Source organism: Lepidochelys kempii, chromosome 3, assembly GCF_965140285.1.
Source record: "Lepidochelys kempii isolate rLepKem1 chromosome 3, rLepKem1.hap1, whole genome shotgun sequence".
Lineage (NCBI taxonomy): Eukaryota > Metazoa > Chordata > Testudines > Cheloniidae > Lepidochelys > Lepidochelys kempii.
The window spans coordinates 70,866,395-70,882,111 of record NC_136382.1 but is presented as its reverse complement, the minus strand read 5'-3'; the positions used below and the strand labels follow the sequence as shown (position 1 = coordinate 70,882,111).

The following is a 15,717-nucleotide window of genomic DNA, read 5'->3' as shown; positions in this document are numbered from 1 at the left end:
ATTACAGAAAAGATTACTTTTGATTGCCTTTAAAATGGTTAAATTACATTTTGCTTGTATTACATAAATTTGGGATTCTTTGGTATGAGCCTTGTTTCATTAATACAAGTTTCTCTTTGCTTCTGACTGAGTGGTGTTCTCCATCCATTGTCATTTTTATTATTTGAATTACATTTCATTCAAAACTACATTCAAACTATTTTAATATTTTAAAACGCAGCAGGTGGATTTAAAAGCAGTATTATTTCCACCGGTAAATTGAAAAACCAGTTTTGACAGAAAATAGGTGCAAACTGATAATTTAGTTATGTCGTTGGAAAGATCAGATATGAATATAACCCTCTGATTTCTCCCCAGAGAAGCAGAACCTGGATGTCTTTGTAAAGAATTTTAGCTACACACAATTTGCCAGGTTGCAAAAGCTGCTCCTTTTATTTACATGGTGGATCATTGATGTAAAATGAAGTTTAGGATACTAGCAACATTAAATGCATAATTTTATGGTGAAAGCTGAGCAAGTGAGTGTGTTTTTCCCAATAAGCAAATTAACAAAACGTTATACCTGGTGGGCAATGCTTTCTAGTCCCCATTTTCACTGTTTGTTAACTTGTTTCATAATTTTAAATGGTCCTTTTTATTGACCTACATCCTTAGATTTACAGAATCCAGGCACAATAACTACCACTGCTAGTCAGACTTTATCTAGTTGAGTCAATATTTTTCCATCACTCTGAAAATTTGTGTATTTACTTTTTTTACATATTGGGTATATTTGGTGTGCTGACTCTCTTGTGCACCATGACTAAACTTTTATTCAACTCAGGAAAAAAAAACCAAAAAAAAAAAACGTTTTTTACTTTGGTAATGTCTAAAGGCATATTGTGATAGGCACTGTACATACACATGGGATGACCTAGTTCCTGTCCTAAAGAGTTTACAATCTTACTTGAACATTATAGTATCAATCCAGGATGGATAATTTTGGTTTTTTATTACTCTTATAGCTAGTTGACTGCAAATACTTCTTGATAGCCTTTGCCCCTATATCGTTCAGATATGTATTCATCAAGGGTCTAGCCACCACAAGGCAATTGTGTCCTTACCCAACAATAGCCTGCGGTGTTTTGATTTATTTTAATATTCTGGGCCTCATTCAAGTCTCTCATTGGTTCAGAACAAATGAAACTCATTTGACCACCCAGTGTGAGTATGGAATCAGTCCAGTCTGCCTTCCTTCACTAGATTCTTTTAAGTACTGCCAGTAATTATCTCCAAGTACGTTGTTCGGAGATTTTGCTATGGCTGTTTTTGTTTTTTATTTAATTTCTTCTTCGAACAAAAGAGAGTTGATTTGAATGGGACAAGTATAAGGGAACAGAGTTCATTTCAGGCAGTGGCAAACTAGTAGAAATCAGGCCACATTAGTCTAAACAAGTTTTTGTGACTTAGGTTGAAAATAGCAAAAACAATGGTGGTTTCTTAGTCTCATTAACTACGTTACAGAGAACATACTATGATCCTGGACAAAAAAAATTGTGTTGCTATGTGAGGTTAAGGCTATTGTCAAGAATAAATACACCGAAAATTATTTTAAGAATTATCTAATCCTCTTGTTCCGTCTATTATTAGACTGGTCATAGAAACAAATCAGGCAGTGCACATTTATGTCAGTCACTGAGAGTTCTTTCAGGTAAACATGCCAGAGCAGTTTTCTTTTGGGAGCTGCATTCATAAATCTATTTCAAATGGGACAGTTATTTAATTTTTAAACTACACACCTTTATTTTGCCACCGCTTCCTCTTACTACCTGTGGCAAAATTAACATTTGTAAGTATGTTTTATGATGTTTGATGTGATTAGAATAGATACAAATTCCACTTCAACAAATATGGGGGTTTTGGGGTTTTGTTTTCAATAGTTCCGTGAATGGGATGCTTAATTCTAAAGTATTTAGGTTGGTATGCAAATTGCCATTTTTACAAAACAGCAAACATTTAGTCAGAGGGCACCTTACCAACGCTTGAAGCAGTTCTTCAAATTTTCTCATATTAAAGTGAGCTTATCTTAGACATTGATTTGATTTCACTTTACAGGAGATGTCAATTAAAGAAAATGAAAGCATCCAACATGAAAATGTAAACTTATTTATAAACAATTTTAGCCTGAGACTAGAATAAAACTATGGAGGAAGTATTCTATAACTTAAAACAATGAAGGAAATACATTTATTAGTAATATGCAGGTGAACTGGAAGAAGTCAATATTTGTCTTCCATTCTGATGGTTGCACTTTTCCTTTCCTCATTGCCATGCTGCTTTGTCTGTTTGAGTTTTGTGTTGCTAACTACAGCTAATTATGTTGTATTGACTGCCAGTTCTGTTTTGCTTTTAACAATTTCTTTACTATTTTTAAGCATGAATAGAAAGCTATGCAGTTTGTTGTGTGTGACATGTTTTGCATGTACTTTAGTTTAACAGTATATGAGAATTGCAGTGTTAGGTATTTAATAATTTGTTGTGTTACCATTGTAGCTGTTTGCATGTGTATTGTGTATGTGTATTTTTTCAGCCTATTCCAAGCCTAAACGGGGCCATCGTAAAACTGCTTCATTTGGCAACATTCTGGATGTCCCTTCAGTCATCATACCAGGTATCACAGACCATGTGAACGGCTCTATTGACTAAGATGCTGGAATAATGATCACATTATTAAAATAAAAAAATACTTTTTGCTCCAATTCATATAGGGTGCAGATGGAGACCATCCAGTAAGATTTTTCATGATGTCCTTCTTTTTTTAAGAAAAGAGGAGGAGAAAAAAAAAAAGCTTGCCAGTGTGCAGTCCTCTTTGCCTTGTGTCTCATAGATAGGACTGAGCCCTTGGCTGGACCGATCTCTTGGTACTAAAAACTATCTCACACATGAAGCAAAATTGCAGAGAAATCCTGTATGTGCAGTATTTTATATATACATGTACATATATATGTATAGTCATTGAAGCAGGGATTTGAACTTGTCTCCCACATCCTAGGTGAGTGCCTACCCACCACATTGTAGAATCATTCTCACACTCTGGCCCAATAGCTATTCACTGTCCTCATGAATGACCACACTGCACTTTTAAGCAGGGGGGGTGTATTTTTGGCTGGCTGGCCAAATGAAGGGAACAGTGCTTTATGGCTGGAGGGGATGAAAACTGCTGCAAAAGGGTCAGCGTAGTCACTGACTCATCCCCTGGGAATGCAAGGTTTACAAGGAGCAGCTCGGTGCCTGAAGCCTCCCTTTTACATGGAGCGGCTGAGGCAGGACCCTCCTTCCCTCTCTCTACTTTAGTTGGTAAAATTCCATGTTTGGTCAAGACCTGCTGTGGGTATTACGTTAGCCACCCCTTTTTAGGGGGGTTGGGAAGGATTTCACCCCCCTCCCCCCTGCCTTCCCGACAGCGAGTTCAGGAAGGGCTCTGTTCATGCATAGAGTGAAGGGCGGTAGGCTGTATCTCACAACTCCTTTAAGTGTAAGGTGGATGTCCAGTGCAGGTACTCCATAGGATCGGTATACAGTGACCAGAGAAGTGGCTTGGAAAAGGACTTAAAAGAGGCATTTGTTAAAGGAACGAACAAGGGGCAGTTGCTGACTCCCATTCTTATAGCCTGCCTTAACCCTCCTACGAGGGGAGGAGGGTGATAAGGTCCCAGCAATGGATTTGCTGGAGGGATCTGGATAGAAAAAGAGGGGGAGCTGGTAAAAGCCCTCTGGGTAATTACAGCATAAACACAGGGTTACCTGCACTGTACGCTTTTTTTATCCGCCGGGTAGTCCTAGACATCTAATATTAAAGTTGTGGCCTGATTAAACCCATGTCATATATTTCCTGTCCTTCTTTCGGTATAGCCAGACAATGACTATGAATGACGATGAATAGTCATTGGGCCAGAGACCAAGAATGGCTCTACTGCTCAGTGGTTAGAGCCTTTACCTGGGATGTGGGAGATGCAAGTTCAAGTCCCTGCTCCAATGACTGGTTTTTTTTCTTTATGTATCATGGAACAGCTTCAGCAAAATAGACTGAGAACCCACATCAGGATATTCCATTTCCTAGTGTTCAGGGCACCTCTCTTGCAATGTGGGAGATCCAGGTTCAAATTCCTTCTCCACAGCAGGCAGAGGGGTAATTGAACCTGCTGAGACCACCGTCTCTGGCAGTTTTGTGACACCAGCCCAAAAATGTTACGATAATGTTGAAACAAACCATTTAGTTTCAATATTACCAAACAGAACATTTTCAAATTTTTGTTTTAATCAAAAAAAATTTTTTTGACAAACTCAACAAAAATTAGTTTCAGGTCACCCAAAACTGCATTTATCAGCAAATAAACTAGTCACTGAAATTTTTTCCCAGCTCTAGCTCAGACTCTGTGTTGTCATCTATAAGCAGTATATTGGGTTGCAACTGTTACAATGCAGCCAGGTTTTCCTCTAAAGCCCTCAAGATGGCAGGCCCAGCATGCTTTTATTATTTTTACCCATCACTTTCCCTTTCCAGAAAGCCTTCCCTCTCATTTAACTTCACCTTATAACAAAAATATCAATTTTGTTTCAGACTTCCCCCAGTGTTGAGATATTTACTGAGATCATTAATAAGAAACTGACATTTTGTATATTCTACATATAATCATAACTTTTTATCCAAAGAGCTTTGCAAACTAGATATACCGATTTCTTCCTCTGAAATACAGCCTTGTCCAGGGTAGATAACAGCAAAACTTTACTATGCTTTGGGACAAAGTGAAGACTACCCTATTTAAATAAAGCTTTCAGAGGAATTTGATGTAGACCAAATGTATTTTGCCCGAACTAAAATAGGGATAAGACCCCTGCTCCTCTACAAGTGTTACAGGATTTCAAATGGCCACACAAGTGATTAAGAACTTCATTTTGCATCTTATCCAAAAGATTACAAAGGTGCTCCCTAAGGAACTGGGAGAGTACTGGCTTAGTACAAAAGCTACCTCCTGAATCACCATTTCTTATATTTGTGTTTTCCTTGGAGGCCTCCCATTCATGGACTAATCAGGCTGCTTAGTTTATTTAATGTAAGTATGCAAAAACTCAAAGTGGTATGTTTGCAAGATAAAGAGCTTGATATATATTTTCCAAACTCCCATCCTTTCTAAACACTTTTTGAAATACCCTGCATAAGTATAATTCTCATTTATTTGAGACCCTGACATTTAAAGTAGGTAAAACCTGAGTTTTCCATTAGTGTGCAAAGCTTTAAAAACAAAAAAAAAAACAGTGAAATGGATTTGAGAATCATTTCCGGTTTACAGTTTGGTAGCTAATCTTCCAGAGTTGTTGTAGGCATGTATCCATATGAACATACAGAAGTACACCTTTCTTATTTTTCATTCCAACAGATATAGCATAGACACTGCAAACCAGCATTTTAAGAAAGACTTTAAAAAAGAAAAAAAGCCTGACCCACCAAAGTATTAATAGCCAGGTGTTTTAAAGTGTGTATTGAATGACCATGCAAAATGTAACCAAGATAAGTAGGCAAACAGTTTTAGAAAGCTAGTCAGTCAGGAAGTATCTGATAAATCTTGTTTACATCACAGTATTCTTGCATTGGCAACTCCATTTATTAGACAGTTTATGCATATACATTATGTGCTTTGGGCTGTATGTTACATCATCAACTAAAAATACGGGACTACCAAAGTGAGACTTATTGTATTTATAGTACTGTGGTCCTTAGTTTAAAAACTTGATTATCAACTCTCTATTAGTAGCACTGTTTTCATACTATATTCTAAATGGCCACAAATAACTGCAATAAGGCTGATTTTACCTAGGCTCTGTAGTTTTAAATTTTTAATAGTGGATGCTCTATATAGTGCCATGTAAAGCATAATGTGTCAAACAACAAAGTCCCTGCCCCAAAGAAGTTAGTCAAGTCCCAAGTCAGTGCAATACATAAGTGCAGCACAGAATAAATAAAAGGAGTACTTGTGGCACCTTAGAGACTGACAAATTTATTAGAGCATGAGCTGTAGCTCACGACAGCTTATCTTCATTGCTTCACTGCATCCAATGAAGTGAGCTGTAGCTCACAACAGCTTATGCGCTAATAAATTTGTTAGTCTCTAAGGTGCCACAAGTACTCCTTTTCTTTTTACGGATACAGACTAACACGGCTGCTACTCTGAAACCTGACACAATACATACAGAGCTTTGCTGATTTTATACAACATCAGTGCTATAATCTCACATGTGAGTCTTGGGGATGGAGATTAAGGGAGTTAGTTGATATTTTGCAGAATATCTATAGAAAAACTATAGAAAGCCATAGATGCTTTAGAGGGTGCTATGCCAATTTCTATAATTTTGTCTATAATTTCTATAATTTTGTCAATCAGCTGATCGCATTGTTATGTAGTCATCAGTAGTACCTCCACAGTTTTTCAGTTTAAATAGCTTTAAACTTTTGGTACACCATGAAAACAAATGTTCACAACTAAAATTACACCACTCACTGCTAAATGTGATTTGGAGATAAATTACACAGTCAATAATTAATAAAAAATAGAAAATGCTTTTATAAATTTGCATTCCTTTTATTAGAATGTCCAGCTTTTCCCCCTTCAATACCTCTCATTTACAAATGACTTAGCTTTAACAGTTTTTCAGGTGAGGTATAATCTTAAACAAAATCTTTTGCATAGATTAGTTTTAAAAGAAATAGTTAAACCAAATTATTAGATACTTTATTAACATTACATCAGGGCTTTTATAATGTCCAGGGTAGCTTTTTTTTCTCCAGTGGCCTTAAAAAATGTTCACCATGTTTTCATTAATATTCCCTTTTTAAAGAAGGAAATATAAACTTCTGTTGGAAGCATAATTTTCTGCAGTGGGATGCACCTGAGAAGGTGCACAGGATGGGGAGGAGGGGACCCATTTCTATGGATATGTTAAGGTCCTTAAGACAGAACATGCCTTCTAAAAGAATGCAGTAAAGGAATCCTCCTACCACAGACCTATGGTTTGCAGGAGAGGTACTCCTCTTCTTTGTACTTGGAAGGTATGCCAGAAAAGGTGCCCTGAGGAACACCTGAATTAAAATAATTTTACATTACCGGCATCAGGGGGGTGTGTGTCAGGGAATATTTTCAGGAGAAAGTGCCTGCCCATAGGAGCTTCAAGCTCCACAAAAATCAGGATCTTACTCCAAGTGAAGTGAGGACTTCCTCTTTATGTAAAAGTTAACCAAGTTTTATGGCGGGGTTTCCTTTGTAGTTTAGTGTAGATTAATATTGGCCTTATGCAAAATACATAACAGCATTACCATTTAAACAAACCACAAACCCTATACGTTAAAAAGGCTGACAATGATCTGCTAACGTAACCTATTGCATACAGGAAAAAAATACCTTAAAAACATTAAGGTTGCAAAATGAAGCATTCAGAAATTAGGAAATGCTAGATTTAAGGTTGCTTGTGCAGCCTTATTTCTCCCCTCTTGTGTATATGAACTATGATGATGGGAAGTCTGTAGCAGATCCAGGAATAGAATCCAGCATTTCCCGGATTCCAGATTCACGAATTCCAGAATTCTTTAAAATTCAAAAGAACACATCATTTTTTCTCTTGTAACCCTGTGCTTCATTCACTGACAATGCTGCATTGAATGAGGAGTGGGTCTTTCTAGAAAAATAGTGTGTGTGTGTAATTGAAAACAAAGCTAAAGGAGAGTGAAAAGGGAGAGAGCGTGGAGAAAGGAGACAATCTGGGCAGGAGACAAAACACAAGGGAGATTCTGTGGAGGACAGAAGCAGATGGGTGAGAGAGCCTTGGGAAGGTTAGAAGGGGGGAGAGTGTGCGGATATAGGGAGGATCTACCTATGCAAGATGGGCGGAGGGGGAGGGAGAAGGCAGCATGTATGTGTGAGTTGTTGCTGGAGCAGAGAGAACCAGGGGAAGCTGCGGATATCAGTTAGGGGAGATTAAGTTGCATGTGTGTGGACTTTTGGGGTATGTCTGCAATGCAACTTGGAGATGCGATTCCCAGTGAAGGTAGACAGATTTGAGCTAGCATGCTAAAAACTGCAGCATAGACATCAGAGCATTGGCAGTGGCTTGGGCTAGCCACCCAAGCTCAGATTCAAGGATTCAGGCAGGTTTGGACTTGGGCGGCTAATCCAAGCCACTGCCAGTACCACAACATCGACACAGCTGTTTTCGAGCTAGTTCAAGTCTATCTACGCTGGGAATCACACCTCCCAGCTATAGTGTGGACATATCCTTAGAGGCTAAGGGGGAGCCCGGATACTTTAAAAAAAAAAAAAAAAAGAGAGGGTAGGAAGTGTTTTGGGGATTTTAATGGGCAGGGAAAGTGTGAGAGAATTTTTTGGGCAGAGAGGCAGGAGAAAGGTAGAAATTTCATTGTTCTGTCAACTTCTTTGTGTTCACTTTTTACCCTTACAGTTTATAGTTTGTTTAATGGCAGTATTGACATGTATATGAAAATACACTATACTCATTCCAGTAACCGTAACTCTGACCCACAAGATTTATGTAGACTCTCTTGACATATGCATAACTGCACAAAAATTTAGAAATGGTCCTTGCCCCAAGTATCTTATAAACTTTTTATGTTACCTCAACTACCATACCATAAGTGGTATATACTGCTCCACTGGTTTAGTTACATGTTGGTATTGGCATCCCATCTTTTTGTTTTTTTTAAAGCCGCCTCTTCTAGTTCATGAGCAAATACATTCCAAAGAACATTTTATTTCCTCTCTTGGTGATTCAGGCACCTGAAGTTTCTTTTTCATTACAGCTGCCGTTTTCAAACCAGATGAGTAATTGGTTGACAGTTGAATTGTAATCTTAAAATCCAATAAATTGTTAAAATCCTGCCGCTGTGCATCACTTTCTGCCTTTTGGTATTGTACATAACTGATGTGTATTGACTTTTTGTCAATTTCATGAAATTATTCTAGGTTCCTGTAAAGAGAAAATTTTAAACCAGTTACTTTAAAAACTAGAGTAAGAGCAAGTTCAAAACAACTTCAAAACATGTACAAAGACTAGAACTAATTATTTAAAGTCAAGGAAACTTATTCCATCTTCATATTCCTAAATTGACGTTAATCTTCATTCTGGAGCAACAAGTATTTGTTGATTTGCTGTCTTTGTTTCTGCTTTGTGTGAACGATTTGCCAGATGTCTGTAGTAGTTATACTAATTAAAATGACATTGCATAATAGAGCTTGCTTTTGCCTCACTAACTTGGAGATCTCTCATTTAAAGACACTCTCATTCACTGTAACACAATCAGTTGGTCTCTTCCTGCCCTCAAAAAGTGTTGATTTTTACTTCTACCCAACCCTGATTATTTTAACTTTTTGGCAACCATGATCTAATGTTTCAGCAACACATGTGCCGGGTTCTTTAAATTCACAAATGTTGCTAATCTGAAATGAGAATTCCAGATATTTTTTGCAAGCTTATTTCAGACGGGCTAATTTTAGAATGGTGCTGTTGAATGAAATGTGCACATAATTGTTGTATCAGTCATGAGTAGATCATCTATATCTTGAGTTCCAAGATGAGTTGCAGCTACTATCACCAGCATAATTCTTCCTTTTATGAATAATCCTGTTTTAATGGCCAAGTAGTTATATTAAATGGAAGAGTTTAATAATTCTCACCTGGTGCCTTATGGGATCTCTTTACAAGGCTTTACAAACCTTCATTAAGCCTCACAACATCACTTTTACATTGGTAAGTATTTATTTCCCCAAATTACTGATGTAGAAAACTAAATTACTGAGAGATTATAACTCGTTTATGGTAATACAGCAAATCCGTGTCAGAGCTGAGAATATAACCCCAATTTCAGACAGATTTGTCCCATTCTCTAACCTATAAACTGTTCCTTCCCTTTGGTACTTCTAGAATTTCTTGAATTTAAATGTCAGGCGACAAATTGGAAAAGATGGTACTGAGAATTTTTCACTTTCTGGTAGTGTGTTTCTAAAACAGACAGGACTGCTGCACAGAACTACTGGTTAAAGGACTTCATAATTTGTGATATCTTAAACTGTGTAGATGAGATTAGGTAGCCATTCTCACTTTTTTTGTTTTAATTGATGTGCAAATTATAAGTTCTATCTAGAAAGGCTGCTAAGTCATATTGAAATGACCCAGCATAAATATCTAAGAGTTTAAAAAATGAGCCACATGTTACAAAACGTTGATTGAGTACTGACTGTCGAATACTATGGGAGTATGAGGCTGTAACTGTTATAGTACATGTTCTAAATGCTACCTACTGGTAGAAAAGTTACATAATGCAGGTTGAAGACTAAAAATTTTGAGCATTGTCAGCTGTTACTCATGATGTTTTGGTGTTTCCTTTTGGACAGCTGACCTGTCATCTCAGGAGACACTATAAACAATATTAATAAAAATCAAAGTACCAAGGGAAATTCTGTTACATAATCCATTGTATTTTACATAAGACTTAGTTTCATAAACATTTCCTTGATGGACTAGCAGTATTAAAATTTAAACTATTTTCTATAGCTCTCAGTGGTGGATAATGTTAATGGGTGGAAAGAGAAGAGGAACGATTACACCACTGTGTTCAGTGGATTGATAGCAAGATGTGACTTAGCTAGAGAACAACTTCTTGCCCTGATTTTTAGAATATGAAGTATTTTTGCTCATAAAAGGGTGACTAAGAGCTTTCATTTTGACTTAAAGTGAAATAAGTTTTCTTATAGCTTTTTGATATATGTGAGAGGAACATAACACAGACAGAACGCTTTGCTGTGTGCTACTTCAAAGAACAACAGGTTAGAGCTGGCAGCATCTTATTGTACAGCCTTGCTGTAGAAATGCCCATAACGTAACTCACTTGAAATAGATGTCGTCATCAGCCACAATCCCCAAGTGCTAAGCCTCTTCAAACACATGTGACAGAAGATGGTGGAGTAGAGTGCAGAAGCTATTCATGTGGTAGGAACGGTTATTGTATTAGGATATACTTTCTCTTGACAGGCCAGCATTTTTTGAGTTAAAATTCTGCAGCTGTCTCTCTCTCTCTCTCTCTCTCTCCCACTCCCACTTTCTCTCTGTGGATTTGTACAAATTCCAAGCTCCTGCTGCAACAGTCGCACCCTTCTTATTTTGTTTCTGAGCAGATTTTAGTGTTTTGTTTTGTCTTTTTTTCCAAACAGGAAACGGACAACAGAGGCGGAGATCCATTCAAGACCTTAGTATTGCTGGAACAGAATCCAATCAGGTAAAATCTTTCAGCCTATGGCTTCTTTGTCTTTCATGAACATTTAGGTGAAATCAGCAGTATACTTACACTGTGTAGAGCTAGTCTTTAAAACTTCATCTATGTGATTAGGGATCATTTAATTTACAAAACATAGTGTCTGCTGTTTTACCATCTAAAATAAAATCTGTGAAAGGGCAGCTTATGAAAGATGTCTAGGTGACAAGTTTCTTGATTACAACTTGCCTAAGCAGCACATATAATATTTATTAAAAAATCTATTTTGTTTGTGCATGCTGCATAATTTTGTATGTACTGGTAATGAACCTCAACATAGTATCATCTCTCAAATCTAAATGGTTAGTTATGGTGGTCTCTCTACTTTTTGGAAGAAAATGTAATAGCAAAGTACTATAGCAAGGTCTTGTTACGAAGACTTCATTACTTTTACAAAATATTTACTTGTAATTATTGCTTTTTGTATCATGATGTCTGGATACCATGGTAACAAGCACAGTGATGCACTCTGAAGTATGAAATATTAAAATTAAACGAGATGTCTCAAATGACCAAAGTACAGTTAGTGGTGCCTTAGCCTTGTTTTGTGGTGTTCATTTAATTGCTAATTTGTCAATGTCAGTAATTCACAGTAGGTTTTTGATCATTAGTGTGAATTAGCAAGGTTCTATTATAATTTTAAGATCCCTGCTGTAGTTTGAACATGGAAAAATAGGAGCTCAGTGTGTTAATCAGGTTAATCAGGTTTCCATATTAAACAGCCTACTGTAGTAATTCAAAGTAGGTGGTAATTTTAGGGGTATACACTCATCAAAGAGATTAACATTTGATCTCTCTTCCGTTTCATACAATGTTGTAGTAACAGAAACCTTGTCCTTTCCCCAAAATCTAATTTGTCTGGTTTATTTGGGAATGTGTATATATCAGAAGAAAGCATCAGAATCAATTTTAAAATTTCAAAACGTTTTTATTACATACCGAACATAGGGCTTTTTAAATAAAAGCATTCTACAGATACAAGCACAGTAATAAATAAATCTACATTTACTTAGTCAAGCAGTGTAATTAGAGAAAAGACTTAATCAAAATTGTTTCAATTTTTCATTATTCTGTAACGTTTAACTATTTTGTGATTAAGGTTTCAATGCACTTCTGTCATCTGTATGCCACTATTTTATGCAATATTAAAATATTCTTAAGTTCTTTTATTTGTAACTTTTAGTTCCTTCTATTACCTTTTAAAAATGATTGTTTGCTGATACCAGATTATAATACTACTAGACTAGATATATAGCATCTGTATTAGAACTTTTTAACTTTCATGTATCCTGCCTTTGAAAGTTGCTCTGTGCTACTTTCTTAGAGATTCTAGCTGTGTTCCTGCCAAATAATTGCTCCTTTGACCAGGAGTAACAAAAGGCTTTTTCACCTCAGTTTTCTGCTGGTACCTTTATTTACACCAGAGAGCAAAACATGATGCTGGTGAAAGCTACACCAAGCTACACCAGGTCTGTCTGAAATTCTATTCATATTCAATTTATATTTTGAAATACAATTTATATTTTGCATTTTGAAGTGCCCTATTACAAGTATGAATCATAGTGTAGCATATAAGGTAAGCAGAATAAAATAATACCTCAAAGGTCATAAATACATTGTGGATAATGTTAAGTCACAGGTTTTTGTGTTCTTGCTTTTGAGGCCTGTGAATGGGAAGTAATGGAAAAGTCTAAAACTAATATTCTTGAACTTGCAATACCAAGTCAGAACTTTTCAATCACACAACACATTCGTGTAGAAAGCAAGCAAGTTTGTCTCCTAGATATGCCCACTGCAGTCTTCACACAAGTGGGTCTAGCTGGAAGAAACTGTTGATATGCCTTCATCCACTCCCTTACAGCAGGTGAGGAGAAGGGGGAAAAGTTTACAGAGATGGACAAGAAGGGCAAGAAGCATTTGGGGCCATATCAGGAGAAGGTCACTGCATTGTCCTTCCCGCTGACCAGAAGAGTTTGGGGGAAGAAAGTGGTATTTATTGCCCATGAAGCCCTGGAGGACTTCTTTACTAGGGCTTCGGGCACCCATGTTTCATAGAGTAGGGAGCCAACCCCCTCCTTTTCCTAGCCCCCTTTAAGCTTGATGAGGAATGGGTTTTGGTTTCCTACATCTGGAAAATTGGGGAGCCAATCCCCACCTTCCCCTACTCCTTCCTGCACTGTACGATTCGTTGCCAGGTACTCCGATATTTTAATCGAATGAAGTTGTGGCCTAATAAACCACATTCATGGCCTCCTGTCTTGTGTGAATGGACAGAAGGACCTGAGACTGCTCCTAAAGTTCAAGGCCTATATTTATGGATTTCTATAACTCTGAGCTGAGCTCCAGCTATCCTTGAATTTTTTAATTTAAAGCTTCAAAATAATTATTATTAGCAATATAAACAACCTACTAGATAAAGGAGAAAAATTCAGTTTATAAAGAGGTTAGAAATCCACACAGCTCTGATCAGTTCACTGTGTTTCTGCACATATACCATTTCAAATTATATATAAATGTTATCCTTCCCCCACCCCTTACTTCATTGCAAACATCCTTCTTCTGTACATCTCTGTAGTCTCTCCTTAAACCCACTTCTTTCACCTAGCCTTCGTCACCTAGACTTCACCACTGTTTGCGTCCATTGCCATGCCCTTTAAACCCTTGTACTCCACACACTGCATTGGTTGCCAGTGAAGTAACAGGTGATTTTCAGAATGCTGGTTACAATCTATTAAGTCTTAAATGGCCTAGGCCTGCTAAATTGGAGATTGCTTCTTTCTTTCTCTGCTCTGTCATGCTATTTCACTATCAATTCAGAGGAAAAAATTGGCAGGAGTTTGCAGTAGGTTATTCTCCATACCTAACTGCCTGCTCCAGCATTCGTTCTTATTAGAAACCCACTAGAGCCCAAAAATGGGAAAACTTTAACAGGAGATACAACTTTTTTTCTTCAGGCTGAGTGAACGTAAATGCTGGAACCAGCACCTCTTCTGTCGTTCCCAAAATAGGGCATATGACAGTCTTGTACTGGAGGAAAAATATCAGTCTTTTCTTAATAATGGGAAGATATTACATTGTTCTGTTTTTAATGTAGTTTAAATACCATAGTGATTACTCCCTTTATAAATGTATTTCTATTGTCCTATTTAGATTTGTAAGCTTTTCAAGGCAAAGAGCGCTCTAAACCGCATATTTTATTAAGAATGTTGCACAACTGTGGTGCTATAATAAATAATCCAATTGGGACAAGCAGGATGAAAATGAAAGTGCATCTAATCCAGGCTAAATTTAGTTTGTATACCATTTTTTGAAAAACTATTTTTAATTTTAGTTTACCATGTCTTCATATACATTTGCACAGTGCCAGCACAATGGAGCCTCAATCCTGATGGGCGCCTCTGAGCACAACTGAAGTATAAATATTAAATCATGCATAATCTTCATTGTCCTATAGTTCCTTCGCAATTCTCATTTCACCATTGTGATAACGGAAGAGCATGCATCAACTGGCCCATGTGTAGTTGTGTTTGGAAAAAACTAATGTGCAAGAGGGAGGTCTGTTGTGTTTTTTTTCTCTCACACTGATCACAGCCATCAGAGATTTAGTGTCTGTATTTTGCTGATTTTTGTAAAGGGAGATCACTTCTCCCCCTCTCAACAACAAAATACAAATTCTGGTATGTTAGACTTGATTTCCACCATTTGCAGCCGGAGGACTGACTATTGTATTGCTGCTGTGATTAGAAATGTTGTCCAACACTAATTCCTGGTATTGAATGGCATTATCAGCGTGGTCAGTCTAATGCTCTGCAAATAAGGATTTGCTGTTTGGCTGAATTTTGCATCCAGGGCATGAACAACTGAATCCACAAAGCCAGGGGCTTTCAATCTATTCCAGTTTGTGACACCCCATTTTACAATAAAAAACTGGGACATCCGCTCCCATAAAGAAAGGGTGGGTGGATCTTCTGGACCTCTTGACAACCCATGCACTGAGTCACATTTTGTTCTAACTTTCTCCAGCACAGAATTCAAGTGCTTGCTCAGGTCAGCTCCATTCTAGGTGTGTGCATGCCCATGTGCACAGTTGTCAGAGACTTTTGCCTTAGCAGTATCCGTAGGGCTGGCTGTGGCACGCCCTTGAATCCCACACTCATATGTCAGTATATCAAGCACCGCCGGCCCTGTGGCCTCTCAGTTCCTTCTTACTGCCCCGGTAGTTGGTCGGAGCGCCTCTTGCCCTTGCTTCACAAGTTGTCAGCGTTTTTTTCCTACTCAAATCTCAGGTTCCAGCTGTAAATAGTTTATTTATAGTAGATTTGTTAGTAAGTAGCTGTGAAGTACTGTCGGGTTCCTGGCAGGGA

At 37.4% G+C, this 15,717-nt stretch overlaps 1 protein-coding gene across 6 annotated transcripts in view; it reads left to right on the top strand.

The window, feature by feature from the left end:
• MAP3K7 (mitogen-activated protein kinase kinase kinase 7) overlaps window positions 1-15,717 on the top strand; it is a 65,998-nt gene that overhangs the window by 36,103 nt on the left and 14,178 nt on the right. For 5 of the 6 annotated variants that reach the window (XM_073336771.2, XM_073336773.2, XM_073336774.2 and 2 more), the window contains 2 exons: window positions 2,570-2,650; window positions 11,253-11,317. In XM_073336771.2, the coding sequence (XP_073192872.1) occupies window positions 2,570-2,650; window positions 11,253-11,317 (146 nt within the window). The remainder of the gene's footprint in view (window positions 1-2,569; window positions 2,651-11,252; window positions 11,318-15,717) is intronic. The other variant, XM_073336772.2, reaches the window with a different exon arrangement.